General features: G+C 43.3%; 1 protein-coding gene across 4 annotated transcripts in view; it reads right to left on the minus strand.

Moving 5' to 3' along the window:
* The window catches only part of FYB1 (FYN binding protein 1), a 667308-nt gene that overhangs the window by 111328 nt on the left and 538731 nt on the right, over nucleotides 1-17249 (minus strand). For all 4 annotated transcript variants that reach the window (XM_085631140.1, XM_085631135.1, XM_085631137.1 and 1 more), the window contains exons 10-11: nucleotides 16920-16945; nucleotides 8970-9036 (exon numbers count right to left, since the gene is read on the minus strand). In XM_085631140.1, coding sequence (XP_085487266.1) covers nucleotides 8970-9036; nucleotides 16920-16945 — 93 coding nt within the window. The remainder of the gene's footprint in view (nucleotides 1-8969; nucleotides 9037-16919; nucleotides 16946-17249) is intronic.

Genomic DNA, 17249 nt, shown 5'->3' on the forward strand with positions numbered 1-17249 from the left:
ATAGTCAAGTAGGGCTCTATCATTTGGTCAAGCCCCTAAGACTGGGCCTTCACGGGCAGCACTCTTATCTATCTTGAATTGAGTAACCAGGCCCAAATCTCGGCAGCTGCTCACCATCCTGTGATCCTGGGCAAATCACTTGATTTACCGGTGCCTGTAGAAATTAGAGTGATCTTGTGTGATCGGACTGGCGCTCATGTCAAGTGCTTCAATGCCTTGTGTGTGTGCTATGCAAAACAGGCAAAAAAGCACAAAGATGTAAAACATCAACGTTATTTTCTTTGAGAAAAAACCCTCCCCAAGCAAAAGGTAACCATTCAAGATGGACATGATAAACATGAAGAATTGCGAGGAATTAAAGTACAATTTGAGTCTTGGTGTTTACTTACCCATCCCGTGATTCTAGGCAAATCACTTAAAGTGAAAAGATGGCTCATGTAACGGGTATAAGCGGCAAGCTGTTCCCTGGACGACTTTTGCTCTGAAGTGAAGGGTGTTAAACAGTTGATAAAGTTGTAGATCAGTAGTCCTATCCGGGGTTAAGCTGTACAGACCATATGGATAACTAGGACATAGGGAGTCCCTCAGTCTGTACTCTGACTAGTTTGTACTGATGTCCGGAGACCAGACTGCATAAAGGCATAAAACAACCAGAAAGAGCCTCAATGTCCTCAAAGTCTCTTGAAATACACATGTTCTTGTCCTACAATGGCAAAGTGTTCAAGTGAATGTATTGTGTTTATTTAATTTGGTATATATATATATATATATATATATATATATATATATATATATATATATATATACCTATAACAACCGAGTTCAAGTGTGCATTGTCTAATTAAATAAATGTGGAAAAATACTGGCTGCAGTGTTGTTGTAGTTTGAAGAAAACCATGAAGTCAAGAAGACGAGGTAAGTAAAGCATTTATTTCCTGTCATCCACTCTCCTGAACTGAAGAGCTCACCTCAACATTCTACTGTCACCTCTCAAGGGACATACCACCAGGGTGGGAAACAGAGGGGTGTGCGGAGCATACCATTTAATACAGAACTGAGATTACAACACATCTCCCTATATATGTATTAAGTGAAAACATAACATGACATATGCATTTTTGGCATCCCTGATACACCAACTACAGTTGCGATGCCACAGCGATTCTGTCCTTGCTCCACGTCTGACCATTCTCTAGGCGTACCACATTCTTGCCATCTTTATCCACTTTTTGTTGTGTCTGATACTTGCTCAACCCAGGTTGTACATGTGTGGGCTTCTTTACAACTACAGTGGTACCCCTCGTGTACTCTTGTATTTTGACTCCCTGACTATGATCATACCAACCCTTGTACCTACTTTGATGTTGGGATCTCAGCTGCTTACTGACCCCCAGGTCTGGGTTCACCATTTTTCCACCTCCCAGCCAATGCGGGACTAGTTTGGTACACGGTTCCCTTCCCCTTAAGTTGACAAACGGAGACACTCCCGTGACCAGATTGGGGGTAGTGTGGTATGCCCAAATGCACTCTCTCAGGGAATCTTCCACGTTGAACCCACTAGCAATGGCCAACTGAATGTGCTCTTTTATGAACCTGTTAGTTCTCTCCACCAACCCATTAGCTCTCGGACAATAGAGTGCAGTTCTCTCGTGTTTTATGTTCAACTCTTCGAGAAAAGTGGTCATGGCCTCTGAGGTAAACTGCACTCCATTGTCTGTAACCAACGTTGCCGGAATGCCTTCATATACAAATACATTTTTCAAGAATGTGATGAGGTTACTCGTGGTAGTCTGCGGTGTGAACTTTACGTTTACCCAATGTGACGTGTAGTCCACCAAAACAAACATAAACCTCTTCTGGGTGCCAAGAACTTCCATGGGACCAATTATGTCGACTGCCAATTTGGTCCACGGAACTTCTGGCACTTCTACAGGGGATAAAGGTGTCTTACGTGTAACCTTGCTCTTATCACTACTAGCGCAGCTGTTGCATTCCTTTACTTTAATCTCAATCATGGAGTCCATCTTTGGAAACCAGAAATCATTCCTGACTTTGCATTTGGTCAGGCTCCTCCCCAAATGGCCCTCATGGGCCAGGTCAATTATTTTGTTTCTCATGCTGTAAGGAGGAACAACTCTTTTCCCCCTATGTATTATATCCGACATAACTGATAATTCATATCTCACTTCCCAGAAATCCTTAACTTCTTCTGGAACTTGAGAACGGTGTTCAGGCCAACCATTGAGAATTAGCTCTCTGAGGATACTCATTTCCTTGTCCCCCGCCATGCTTTTCTCCCACTCTTCCTTTGACAAGGAAGAAAGATGCATTGAAAAAATAGGAGCGTCTAACTGTTCTTCTTTTGCATACTCCTGCAGGGGTGCCCTTGACAAGTAGTCTGCAATTATATTCTTTGGACCTGGTAAATACTCTACCTTGAAGCAATAGTTTTGTAACCCCAGGACCCATTTAGCAATTCGTGGGGAATTGTTGTGTATATTTTTTGGTGAAAACATGAAGGTCAAAGGCTTGTGGTCAGTGTGTATGACAAATTGTATCCCCCACAGGAAAAATTTAAAATGGTTCACTGCCCAGAAACACGCCAAAGCCTCCCTCTCAATCACGGAATAGTTCTTCTCCGCTGAGTTGAGCGTCCGTGATGCAAATGCAATAATGGTGACCTTCCCTTGTTCATGTTGAGATAGCATTGCTCCCAACCCTTTGTTGGAAGCATCTGTGGTCAGGACCGTTTTCTTGCATGGGTCGAATGCGCCCAACGCAGGTGACTCAAGAATGCTCTTCTTTATTGCCTTAACCGCCATGCTGTGTTTTTCCTCCCACAGAAATTCCTTGTCTTTTTTTAGCATGTCACGCAACTCATCACACATGTCAGCAAAGTTCCTTACATATTTAGACATGTATTCGGCAAGACCTAGGAATGATTTAAGTTCTTCCTTGTTGGTAGGATCATGGGCGTCCATAACTGCTTGGACCAAACTATACTTAGGTTTGAACCCATCTTTGGAAATAGTATGACCCAAATAGTCAACAGAGTCTACTTTAATTTTACACTTTTCCAGTTTCACGGTTAACCCCGCCCTGGTCAATCTTTGACACACCGTGTTGAAAATGGCATCGTGTTCTTCTTCCGTAGCCCCATACATCAAAATGTCATCTTGGAAACATAACGTGTTTTTGACACCTTCCAACACTTGTTGCATCACTTTCTGGAAGATAGATGCCGCCGAGGCTAAACCAAACGGCATCCTTACAAACATGTAAGCACCAAACGGCGAGGAAAACGCCGTTAGCGGCCTAGAATCGGGGTGTAACTCGACTTGGTGGTAGGCCATGGACAAATCGATGACTGAGAACAAACACCCTTTACCCATTGTGCTCAACATTTCATTTATGTTGGGTAGAGGAAACCTCTCCACCCAGATGTTGTCGTTTAGGCTGCGTAAGTCAACACACACGCGGATACCCTTGTCGTTGGCCTTGGACGCTAAAACCAGGGGGGCCAACCATTCAGATGCATCAATGGGTTGTATAACCCCCATGTCGCATAGTTTGTCCAATTCGTTTTTTAGAACTTCTCTCAAGCGCAACGGCACGGGGCGCGCCCTATGAACTACTGGTTTTGCGCCTTTCTTAACTCTGATTTTGTGCTGGAACTCCTTCAGTTTACCTAGTTTGTCTGTAAACAGGTCAGGAAAGGCCTTTTGTAGACGATAGCATTCATTGTTGTCAAGGGTGTCTACCAAAATGACTTGTTCCTTGTTATTAGGATCAAGGATGATACCTAGTACTTTTTGGTGCTGCCAACCCAAAAGGTTCGCCCCTCTTTCAACCACATACACTTTTCCCATCATAGATCTGCCTTTAAATTCTATGTGGCTATTCAACATCCCCACTAAGGGAATGGGGTCTCTAGTGTACCCCTCAGGAGAAATGTCAGGGGGATGTAGCATGTTTTTGCTGCAACCTAGGATTTCCCCGAAGTCCTTTTCATTTATTAGAGTATACGGGGAACACGAATCAGCAAACACTTCAATGGCTTTGTTGTCTATATGTATTACACATTTGGGATAGTTGGGCTTGGACGATTCATCACTGTCCTTGACTTGGAAAACGAATCTTGCCTGTGTTTCTCCACTGGGATTGCTGACCCTGGAAGTATTACTAGTCCCCTCCCTGCATACTCTGGCCAAATGCCCTCTTCTGTTGCATTTTTTACACATAATACTCCGTGCTGGGCAAAATGGGCTATTTGCTAAGTGGTTGCTGCTTCCACACCTGTAGCATTTCAAATTTTGACCCTCCTTGTGGACGGATAGATTTTTCGCACTTTCCCTATTATGCACCTTCAGCACTTCTCCATCAACTTCTTCACATTGAATGGGGGCGACCACTTCTTCCTTTGCTTTCATCTCTCTAACACACTTGGCCGTGTGCTCAATAGATTGGGCAATGGCAACGGCCTCCTTTAAGGACGGATTTTTTGCAAGTAATTTTTCCTGTACTTTCCCACTGTTAGTACATCTTACTAGTTGGTCTCTTATTAAAGAATCATTAAGCTCCCCAAAGTCGCACAATTGCGTCAAACCTCTAAGAGCCGCTATGTAATTATTGATGGATTCGCTCTTTCCTTGTACTCTGCTAAAGAATTTGTGGCGTTCAAGCACTACGTTGACCTTGTCTCCAAAATGAATTTCTAATTTCATCAGTGTCAGGTCGTACGCATCAGCATCATCCTCTTCCTCCAGTTCAGGCTCAGGTAAAGTTTCGTAAACTTTACGACCATGCACCCCCAAATTATGCAGTAGTATGTGTTGTTTACGCAACGGAGAAAACCTTTCTCCACCCATCGCAATCAAATAGGATTCGAACAGCTTAGTCCAGTCCTTCCAGTGTATTTCTGGATCACCACAATCATTTAAAAATGAGGGAGGTTGGCTCATGCCAGGCGTACCCATATTGTGTGAACTGGAAGGTACTTGGTTGACGTAACCTGTCTGGCAGGTGTGGGAAAACACCGTGCGGTCAATCACCCGCTGGCTAAAACCCCACTAACAGAGCTTTGTATAGGGGATACTCCAAGTCACGCTAATCCCCTAGTTGCGCAATATAAGGTTGTGGGACTCTGGGGAAACCTGAGCTGAGGAGACCTTAATTAGCGTAGCTTACAGTGTGTGTGTGCGCATCACAGAACAGAACAGAAACGCACTGTAGTACAAGAAGCAGGGGTTCTACTTCCTTCTTTGGGTGTGCATCGTAGAACTCCTAGAAGGCACGTGGAATGTGTGCCCATCACAGTGGAAGCAAAACAAAGAAAATGGAACAGTCTTACTTTAAAAGACGATTTTTCTCCCTGGCTGGCAGGCCGCTGCGCAGAAACCGAAGATCGGTGACTTTCCGATTCACGGAGGCAGGACCCAGCTGATGTTGACTGGAACACCGGTGATCTGCCCTGAGGCGTCGACTGCCAGCTTCGCCGTGGAATCGTCTCAAAACTGCTGAAGCGCTGGAACTGACAGGAAGTATGTCGACTTCCAACTTCACCGTGGTCCCGGCTGGCACAGCTGAAACGCCGGTAACAGACAGGAGGCGTGTCACCCTCACAGCCGCTGAACTCAAAGAGGCGAGGGCGTGAACTTTACCGCTGCGAAGACAGAACCTGCCGGCTGACTGAGACGCCGGCAGCTGACAGGAGGCGTGTCCCCTCACAGCCGCTGTATTCGATGAGGCGAAGACGTGAACTTTCCTGTTGGAGACAGCTGACTGAGGGAAACCCCAAGGTACGTACACTCTTCTAGTGTCAACACGCCTGGGGGAAACTAGAACATGTAGAGTTCCGCGCCGCTGACTGGATGACGAAGGCAGAGTCTTCCTCAGCTGAGGAGACGGAGGTTCCACGGCGGGTTTCCACCACAGGATAAGCGGAGAGCACCATGAGGAGGTTGTCAATGACCCGGTTGCTACGCTTCGTCGCGTAGGTTCGTCGTGGAGTCAAACTGCCCCAAACGTTTTCCTGTCGTCCTCATCAGCAAATATGGAGAGAATGTAACGAAAGGGGAGATGACAGGCTGCCCCCTGCGCAGAGACGTCGCCAGTGTTGTAGTTTGAAGAAAACCATGAAGTCAAGAAGACGAGGTAAGTAAAGCATTTATTTCCTGTCATCCACTCTCCTGAACTGAAGAGCTCACCTCAACATTCTACTGTCACCTCTCAAGGGACATACCACCAGGGTGGGAAACAGAGGGGTGTGCGGAGCATACCATTTAATACAGAACTGAGATTACAACAAGTGTCTTCTTTTGCTTGCAACACAAATAAATGTGGATAAATACAGAAAACAAATTACCCAAAAATAAATATGGAGAAATACAGACTGAAATTTAAAAAAATAAATACCATAAAATCAGGAGCCCTAATTATATCCAATGACACATAATACGGTGGACGGGATATCTGTCACGTTTTTGACAGAGTAACCCATCCGTCAAACTCTAAATCAGGCCTATAGTAATGATATGCTGTGATACAGTCTCAACTCAATTTCAGCAATTCTACAACCAGATGCCAAAGAAATGTACAATGTAGCTACACTGGACTCAAAACACTGCTGCTAGAGCGCTCTGCAATGTCAGGAAAGTTGATCATGTTTCTAATCATCTTTGGCATGTATACTGGCCCTGTTCACAAGGTAACCCACTTTACAGAACCTGCATTATGCACAGTAATTACCATGCTCATGGTCCAAAATGCCTGGCTCAAACATTTCCAGGAATACATGTCTGTGTCTTCCCAGATCTTCTTCCCACCCATTATTCTGTGTTCCCAAAGTTAAGTATCAGATGCAGAGCTTCAGATCTTTCAGGGTTCGGGCAGCCTATATATATGGAAAGTCCTTCCCGTTGAGATTCAGGTGTTTCTGGAACTTCTTAAAGAAAGAAAGTCTCTTAAATCATGGCTGTTCTCTATCTAACCGTGGCAAGAGGCTCCTTGACAGTGTATGTGTGCTTCATTAAATAACTGTTATTGATAACCAAACCGTACTTCAGCATCCTAAATCTTTGACCGATTTGGATGGCAGATCCAAATCTGCCCTCCAAATCAGTCTTGGCATATCCCTGTTTGATCCTACACAGTGGGGTATGCGGCACTTAATGTGCTATATCAGTTATCACTTATGAAGTCTCATATTGACATTCCCTGCATTATAATATACATTTATCACCACTTCTTAAGTTTTTCCATAGACCTAACAGTGGTTGCAACGTTTACGCTTAGTATGACCAGTCAATAGGAAACAGCACAGTTTGAAAGAAAAACAGCACACCCAGTGGGTCAACTCCAGGATGAAATTCGCCAGTGATAAATCAGGTATCCTTCTGCCCACCATTCTGTCTGGGGCATCAAATCTTTCTATGCATTTGGTTGTACATTATGGGCCAATGCACTCCCACCCATCAAAACAGATTCATTCACAGTTGTCAAAAAGGTTAAGTACATGGGGCCTGGATAAACGTTTGGACGACTGTCTCCAGGAGAAGGCCATCTCATTACCCTATCGTAAAATCCTGAATAACACGCCAGATACCCAGGAGAGAACTCACTTGAAATGGGTGGCTGACATAGGAAATATAGACGAGGATGACTGGCAGGAGGCCCTCGCCTCCCCTCGCGAGGTGGCAATCCATTCCCGTTTTAAACTTATTCAACTTAAATTACTTCACCGAGTCTACTATACTAGTTCGTCGTTGGTCAGGATGGGGCTCCTAGACTCCTCGACCTGCCCTCGAGGATGCGGTCACGTTGGTACTTACATACATCAATGGTGGGAGTGCCCGATCCTTAGGGGGTACTGGGCGGAGATAATATCAGATATGTCCCGGATAAGTAAGGTACCTATTGATGCATCCCCTCGACTCTGCCTGTTAAACATCTGGGAGGCCACGGATCTGTCCCGAACAGGGAAGTTGTGGGTCTCTTTTGGGCTGTATGGTTGCGAAGCGCAATATAGCGAGAACATAGAAGGGAGGAGTTCCACTACGACACACTGAGTGGGAGTCCGATATGGATTGGTGTATGTAGGCAGAGAAAGTTATTTATGAAAGTCGGGGCTGCCCACATAAATGGATGAGAATTTGGGGCCCCTGGAATGAAAGTAGGGGCTTCCTCTGTACCCCTTTTGCTGATTCCCCCTCAGCACTGTTGGTCAGCATAGATGTGTGATGTGTGAACACAAGGGAAGCTATGAAAAAGATGATTCCACCACTGACCCTGTGATAATTTTCTATTTGATTGTATTACCTGATTATGATAATTTGTGAACGTTGATTATCGCACCACACTGCATCTGTATTATTGTGTGTTTGTATGTTGTTTTCTTGATAAAAAAGATTGACAAAAAAAAATAATTAAAATTAAGTACATGGGGCCTGATTCACCTAAAGTGAGTAAACTTAAGAATGGTAGGCCTTTGTCTAGTGCGTACATAATTTTTGGTAATTTCGAAAATACATTATGAGCACGCCAAGAAATATACATTAGTCTTACATTTTCAGGCATACTCTTGTTCGCCATGCACGCTTCAGTAGACTACCTGCCTATGGTCCAATCCATTGGCCAATGCCTGGCGGAAATTTGAAAACACATATTTTTTTCTCCATTGAAAATTTAGTTGTGAGGAAAATTCGTCTCCTACACTCCTGTGAAATTTTGGAAAATATGATTCACTTTCACCCTCGAAGAAAACATATGCCCGCTTTTCAATCATGAGGATCAGGGAATTTTTGCCCACAAGTCATGCAAATTTCACCTATGTGTGCCCAAATCGGGCACTCATTATTTAGGTGGCGGAGTGACAAGGACAGATAATTTTCCAAGCCAGTGCTATCGCGCGGGCAGTTTATAGATATATGTACACGTTCAATTTAGATACTTTCGTAGAATAATAGACCTACCTTATGTCTGTTGGTTCATCAATCCCATCGTAAATGTCGTCATCAATTGGCGGAGGTGGTAACATTGCTTAGAAAAAGTGAAATATACTATTAAGTGCTCAGCAATACTTGGGTAATTTCCCATTAGTTTAAATATAGTTGGCTCCAGAGAAAAATCCCATTTACAGACTACAAATTGCAACTTTTTTTGCACTGCTTCAGAACAGTAAAGAAAATATTGTTCTCTCTTCAGCCTTTAAGCTTGGTATTAAAGGAGAATGATGGTACAGGCTGGGAATGTGCATCTGCTTTTAGGAGGAAATGACAAGTTTTTGGGCTGTTTAATGGATGAATGGAGAATCTCAGCAGTGTGGTAACCAATTATCCATTTACTCAAAGGAAATAGATTGAAAAGAAGGTCGAAGGGCATGCCAGTAACCGAATTAGAATAAGACTTTGGCCATGCACAGAGGGGTAACAGAAGTGGGACAGTGAGGGTAAAGCTAAAGACCATTAAGTGCCAGCCGAGCATGTAGCACAGAGGGGGCAGGTAGTGCCTTTAGCGCGAGGGCGAGGCTGCATCTGCTTATTCACAGGGATTAGTAGGGGGAGAGCTAGTAGGTTAAATAGGCTTCAGTAATCATTGTCTGTATGAAATGTAAAGTTATATTAGTTATTGGAAAATCATACACCTGCCCAGGCTATCATGCAAAATGAAACTTGCTCACCCATGCATCAGATTTCTGCTTTCTTCTTTCCCATGACAAATGGATGCGCGGCTGGCACAGGTAATAGTGGTGAGGCAGTGGGGCGGGGTAGGGGGGGGGGGAGTCGGCAGATGACGGGATAGGTAAAATAAAATAAAAGAATAAATAAAACCACTTCCCTTGCGCTCGCCGCACCGCTAGACTCAGCCATGCGGCGAGCACAAGGTAAGTGGTTTTATTAATTTTTTTAATTTAATTTTACCTATCCCGTCATCTGTCGACTCCCCCCCCACCCCGCCTCACCCCGCCTCACCGTTCTTATCTGTGCCGGCCGTGCTGTGCGGTCTGATGGCTGTTATATTGTGACTCTGCTGAATTCCAATGTCTAAGAGCTGATTTAAGGAGTACATTCAGTAAAGGGATCAGTCCGCCTCTATCATTATATCTCATATGTTTCACTCTGTGTTCACTAAGTGGGAAGAAGTACAACCTGTCTCGATAACGTGGCCACCTTACAACAGCAGTTTGTAAACATCATAAAGTATCAAATCACAAGTAATTGAGCTGTTGGATTTTTAGGAAGCATTATATGATAAAAGACAAGTGTCATCGGGAGATCACCCAAGAAGACGTGACCCGAAATCAAAACGCTCACAGTTCTGCTGAATCAGGTTTATTCTCTCTAGAAACGGAAATCAAGCATTGTAATATTTGTTACATGCAGTTCCTCACCTACCACATTTTTCCTATATAGGAAGCTGTCCCCATCATCACATCTTGTTTTATCCTGATGATGGGGTCAGTCTGTAAGCACTTTAATAATGGTGTCTTTTTTAGCCTTGATGTTAGGCGCGGTGAACAACCTTTACAACGCAACTATTACAACGCACTACACTTACAACAAAATTTTTACAACGCAACATCCACTACAACGCATTCCATTACATCGCATGACACTACAACGCATGTTTAAAAACTACCTTTACAACGCATTCCATTACATCGCATACTACCTTTACAACGCATACCATTACAACGCAATCCAACACTTACCCTACTGTTGCACCCCCTGGAGTTAGAATAGTAATTTTTACCCCTATACTATCCAATACTTACCTTAAATGCAATTTAATATTATGCGTTGTAATGATATGCGTTGTAAAGGTAGTATGCGATGTAATGGAATGCGTTGTAAAGGTAGTTTTTAAAATGAGTTGTAGTGTCATGCTATGTACTGGAATGCGTTGTAGTGGATGTTGCGTTGTAAAAAATGCGTTGTAAGTGCATGCGTTGTAAAAGTGTGCGTTGTAACGACATACATCCGTTAGGCGCATGTAAAGAAGATGACCGCTACCCTGAATTGTGGAGGCTTGGGCAGTGAAGGTTTTCTGGTGTCATTGACTCTTGCCTTTTGGAGGCCTAGCCATAGGTGCATTGGGCATCGCAGATACCGGCGAGAGATGGCAGCATTCTTCGCCTCCACAACTCGGCCTCCTCCTGCATTGCAGGACGTTCAAGATGAAGTGCTGGACCATCAACCTTGGCTGATGGCTGCTGGGCAGGTTGTTCGGATTGACTTCCATTTGTGAGTTTCCAGGTCTGCAGATCTTCGGCAGGAGTGGGAAAACATCTAGTTTAACTAAAAGGGCTGCGTTTCACGGGGAGTCCGATCCTTTTTGCTGTTGAGGTTGTTTGTCATTCTATGCTATCTGCTGCTGTTGTGCAACAGTGGAGCAGTGACGTTCCCACATCGGTATCTTGCCTAGGCCTCCAGGGGGGATTCCCACTCCCTAGGACATAAGCACCATGTCTAGGAAGAAGCACAACAATCTCAGGGATTACTCTTGCCCATCAAGCTCTCCTCCTTCTAGCTGAGATCGTCAAAAGACGGTGATATGCCTCTTCCTCCTGTCTCTTCTTCTGGGCATCCTCTGATGTCTATGTCAGCAGAACAAAGCAGCCTATTGAGGCTAATGTCGAATCAGGGTTAAACAAGCCCCAGTCAACTGCTCCTGCTCATTCAGTCTCAAGATTGCAGTGGCAACTGTGAGCAATAGAGGGAGGGCATCTTCCAGTGGCGACAGTGAGCAATAAATAGAGGGAGAGGTTTGTGTTGAGGATTCTGGAAACTGCATTAGATAGAGGCTTTTGTTTGTCTCCCCCCCCCCCTTCCGGATCTTGCTGAAGCTTTATTTCCTTCTGGGCTTTGATCAAATTTCCCTGAGACTTTGTACACTGATTCTCTTCCTCCCATTTTGGCAGGGTACACAAATGTTACTCCAAAAGACGCTTCTCCTTTTGATTCTCCTACCATCGAGGCATATGCTGCATACACTGCTCAATCACTGCTCCTTGATTTTCAGTCACTTTTGGGTGCCCTGGAGATTGGGGAGGATTGTGGTCTGGTCCATCAATTAATAGATAAACAGTTCAAACTCATGTCTCATGTTGTGGCAGGTGGTCTTCAGGCAGCAGCTCTCGTGGCTGATTTGGCTGCGTTATCCCCTTGGCAACATCAGAGGAGGTGCTGGAAAGGCAAAGCGTATCAAAAAGTGTTATATCTCAAGCTTCCGTTCCTGCCCCATAAACTTTCTGGGCAGGAAACTAGAGGATTTGGTGACACAGGTGTAGAAAAAACCAATCCCATACACCTAAGGCTCCAGAAGTGGTGTCAGTGTCACTTGCTTAAGATTTTCAGTCATCCCCTCTAAACACACCAGAGGGTTATTTCCCCTCTGAGTGTTAGAGGGATGAATGTCCGATCAAACTTTCAGAGGATGTCCAACCTCTTTTCTGCCCTCATCAGTATATGGCCCTTCACCTTCCCAATCTCTCCTTGTGAAGCGGAAGGACATGGAAGGAACGTGTCACAGACACTTAGGAGTCACCCAAGAAGCTTTCCACTAGTCTCAAGTGTGTGCATTATACCCTGGCAAGGGATGTCCTATCAAAGGGGATGATTTTACCAGTCCCTGCTGAGGAGTGGGAACTCAGGAGTTTACTCCAATCTCGTTCCTGTACTCACACCTGGAAGTACCTTTTGTCCCATTATAACTCTGAAGGGGCGTGAATGCCTTCATAAAGAATATCTCTTTTTGAATTACACTGTTACACAAAAGCATTTCAATGGTGGCTCCAGGGAACTTTCAATCTTCAGTAGATCAGGAGGAGTTTTACTTCTATGATCCAGTGCCTTATCAATATTAGAAGAGCCTTAATTTTTCCTTTCTTTAATTTTTGAGCACTTCTGTTTTGGGATAATAGCGTCTCTTAATGTGTTCACAATGATACTAGCCCCTCTGGTGGGCTTCTACATGTATGGAAGATTCATGTTCACACATATTATGTACTTCAATGATTGCCTGGTACATTCTTTGAATGGTCTGCTTGCCCGGAACTAGACAAGTGTGTTCGATGATAAGGCTTTCAGATGGATTCTGATTCTGAACAAATACCATCTGCTACTATGCCTAAAGATGGAGTTGATGGATGCCTCTTCAACACCTCTGTGGTGTGTGTATTTTTCCTCCTGTCAGAGTTGATAGGCTTAGATCTTACCTCAAAGGCCTCCTTGCTTGGAACAGGTTCCTGTTCATCGGTAACCTGGCAGCATGTATTTTCATTTTGACTTGGGCCAGGTTCCATCTGAAGCTGCTTGTTTTTCACACTACGTCTCATGGACATCTAGTACACAAGTATTATGAAATGCACAGCCCAGTCCTTGCTCCTCTATTCATTGCTGGTTGTTCTCTTAGGATCTCCATGCATTGTGGCTGAGCTTCAGTCTCCACAACATTTGGTCCTAACCTCCATTGGCAGTGCAAGGTGTTGGAATCAATTCAAGGCCTTTGGTCAGATCTGGGGATTTTTATGTCTAATATAGAAAGGTGTCGTGTGGATGGTGATTCACTTATTTCCTGCAAATCTCTGGCAAATGCCCTACCTGGTTCAAATGAGCAATCTGGACACATATACATATTTCAACAGACTGCGTGACCACCAGATTGTCGGGGTTTTAGAGCTTAAAATATCTCCCTTCCGGCGGCAGAAGTTTGTTGAACAAAGTAAACAGGATAGGGATAAAGTTAAAAGAAAGGTTCGATGTTGAGTGGATAAGTCACTGGTCCACAACACCTGGCGGTCTGGTTGCATGTTTCGATAGTGAATATCCCCTTCGGGTCTTATGGCCTTCGGCAGGACCAAAAATGGTGGAGAGTCTGAAGTTTTAAATCACTCCACATTCAATTCAGGTAAGTATATTCACTCACCACTTTTCATCTTAGAGCACGTTCTGATCAAGACTAGCTGGTATTATAGGCGCAGGCTATGGCCAATAAATGTAAGGGAATCAGGAGGAACAAATGGCAGCAAATAAATTTAAAATAATATAATTGTGAGTTGATTCCCATTACACATAGTGTGACGCATATAAAAATCTATTTAACATGACGTATAGCAAGGCTCAGTTATCCTTATACACCATCACAGTATGCAATCCTATTGACCACATCATTTTGTTATAGGTCATTTTATAGTTACCTTGTATATCTTGTACACATCAGAAAAATCCTTGATTTTTGTGTCACGCAATTTGACCTTTACTCCTCATTACACCTGCTGTGGTAGGTTGGCTAGGCCAATAAAAGCAAGGCAGCCCAATGTGAGACATTTGCCTGGGGTGGTAGAGGATAAGGGGAAGAAAATTCCTTTCTTCCAAAGAAATCATTTAATCCTAGCATGGTGTGAGATGTCGCCTGTGCTAGCCCTTGTATTTGGATAAATTGAAAGGATGAGGTGGGTTTGTTTGGTGCTAATTTTTAGACATAACTTTGTTTTCTAAATGTATGCAACTCAAAGAATATACCACAAATCTACGACGAGGCCTATGCTTTATCTCTAAACTAGATGAGGACTACATATTTCGCAGTTTCTGGAGATCACTCCAACTATCAAAAATATACACCCCTAAGTTGGGTCCCTGAACACTTCAGATACGTAGGCATGCAGGTGACCTTGGATAAACAACTGGTGTGGCATCTAAACATCGCGTCACTACTCCGCTGAATAAAACACAACACTGAAACATGGAATTTGTTGCTGATCAACATAGCGGAAAGGCAGCTTTGTTCCAAATTATCTCTCTTTCCCAATTACTTTACACCTTACAAAACTTCCCTGACAAACTGGTGCATTCCTTTTTCACGGTTTCTATGCGCAGCTTAACAATTGTGCATCTTATACAGGAAATTTGCCCTACCACCATAAGGGGGGTGGGAGGGCTGGGTGTAGCAGACATCCAACTATACCGGGCGAGTCACATTCTCCCCATAAATGAATGGTTCTTCTCTGACCATGATGACCCAATGGTAAGGGTGGAGTTGGAATGCATTGAACAGCATGGCATACTGCGCCTTCGCCTGCTGTACGGGCTGTACACATGACATGTCAAACTCTCCCCCGACCACCGCAACATCCCTGGTCTGTTGGCACCCAGTCCTCTAATGGATCAAATGGGATAAGGTCTCCACAGCAGAAACGCCATTAAGGGAGGGCTCCTGGTTCGAACACATGGTGAAGCTAAATGGCTTTAAGCCTAGGGACCTCATTGACATCTTACGGTTGAGACATATTTCGGAGGGGAGTCACACACACCCCTTCATGTTGTTGGTGGAGATCTACATCATACAGTACAGGCAATTCTATGCTACCTACAACTGTGATATCCACTGGAAGCGCAAAAGGCGCTCTTCTTAAACTGCCTCTCATACCCCCTATAGGAACAGGTTACAATATCTGCCATTGAGGTTAAGGGTATTTACAGAATCTATTGATCAATGGCAAATAACGCCCCCAAACCTATGGGGGCACTGTGGGGAAGGTAGATGAGGCTGACTGGAAGGTAGCGAGAAAGGTCCAAGGACACTAGTGATCTCAACTAGACTTTGCCTTATCCAACTAAAATATTTTCACAGGGTCTACTACAGCCCCTCAAGGCTCAGCAAAATGCAGAAAGATTTCGATGCAAAACTGAACTGAGGACAATTTTTAGACAGTGTGGACATGTCCTATTGTACAGAGATAATTGCCCTGAATATACTCGACCTTCTCGGAGGTGAGAGGCAGAACTGTTAACACCGACCCCAGAACAACACTTTTAGGACTAATTAATGAATAAGGGGCCCCACAGCCCACCAAAACTCTCGTGGCACTCGGACTCTTACTAGTTAAACGAGATATAGCACGACACTGGCGCTCCACTAGGGCACCCCCTTTGCGTGAATGTATCCACGGGATGAACTGATGCACTAGGGCAGAAGAATATGTTTTAAAACCTGCAGGCTGTCCCCCAAACACGTGAATATATGGGGTGTGTGAATAAACTATTCTGCTGCAGTAGAAATCTAGGCAATATTTCAATTTTTAAAATATGTGATGTACTAATGCTTTACCTTGCTTTGTATTAATTTAAACCTTCCTGTGGTGCCAGTTTTCTGGTATGTTTATGGCTCTTAAATAATAAACACTATAGTAAAAAAAACTTTGAAAATTGTATGTAACACAATATGCTTAGGCCACTCATGTTCCATGTTTGGTGAATCTGTTCAGTACTTCTCACATTTTTTCAGAATGCCTAGAGAGACATTTACCAATTTCAGGAGTTAAATTTCAGATGCCTTTTTATAGAGGTAATCTAAGTATATTATTGTAGTGTCGAAATGTTCTTTCTTACCATTACAGAATGACCATATTTGTGGATTATTTCCTATATGTCTTATGTCCTGATTCATATTTTGTTTGTACCTCATGGACCAGAATGAGATGCTTTGGTAAAGCATTGTGTGAATTAAAATAAATTAATCAAACATTAGTTTGTCTTAGGAGTTTCTCTTATGCTTTTATTGCGTTACTAACATTTGTCGAATCATCTAGAAACTAGTAGAGATTCAATGTTTTGCCCTCCTTCCATTTTGGTTTTCATTTATGTTGAAATTTGATTTTTAATCTATTTTCTGTTAATTCTAAGATTTTAAAAATGTTTTTCTATATTTTTGCCATTGGGTTAAGTGCTTTCGAAGCATTTTAAATATTTAACCATTATTAAATAATCAAACTTCAAAAATATACTCATTAGATTTATGAACGACGTTATGTTTCTAGGGGTGTACTTTGATATCCCGTTGCATATGCAGTAATCACAGTTCTCTGTACATTAAGATGTCCTTAAGTAAGAATGGAGAATTTTTCCAACACGTTAAATACTTACATCCACGTGAATTTCCAGGAAGATGCCTGCAATTAAAAAAAATATGCATAAGGTGAGTGCAGACTCATACTTTTTTGTCTTATGAAAAGGTCAAACTCAAAACGAGATAAGAAAAAATCCACCCTACCTATCGTCTATGTAAGTGAAATATAAGTAGATATCAGTGCGATACTACTCAAAGGCAGTTCTCTGGTAAGAGAATACTCTCTGAAACCTACTGCAACACCAGAAGAGTATGTCAGATTACTTATATAAGCAAGCAAAACCCCTGCAACTTCAAAACTTTTTTTGTTGCGTATATCATTTTTACTAGGGGAGGAATCAAAATAA

Source organism: Triturus cristatus, chromosome 2_1 (genome assembly GCF_964204655.1).
Source record: "Triturus cristatus chromosome 2_1, aTriCri1.1, whole genome shotgun sequence".
Taxonomy (NCBI): domain Eukaryota; kingdom Metazoa; phylum Chordata; class Amphibia; order Caudata; family Salamandridae; genus Triturus; species Triturus cristatus.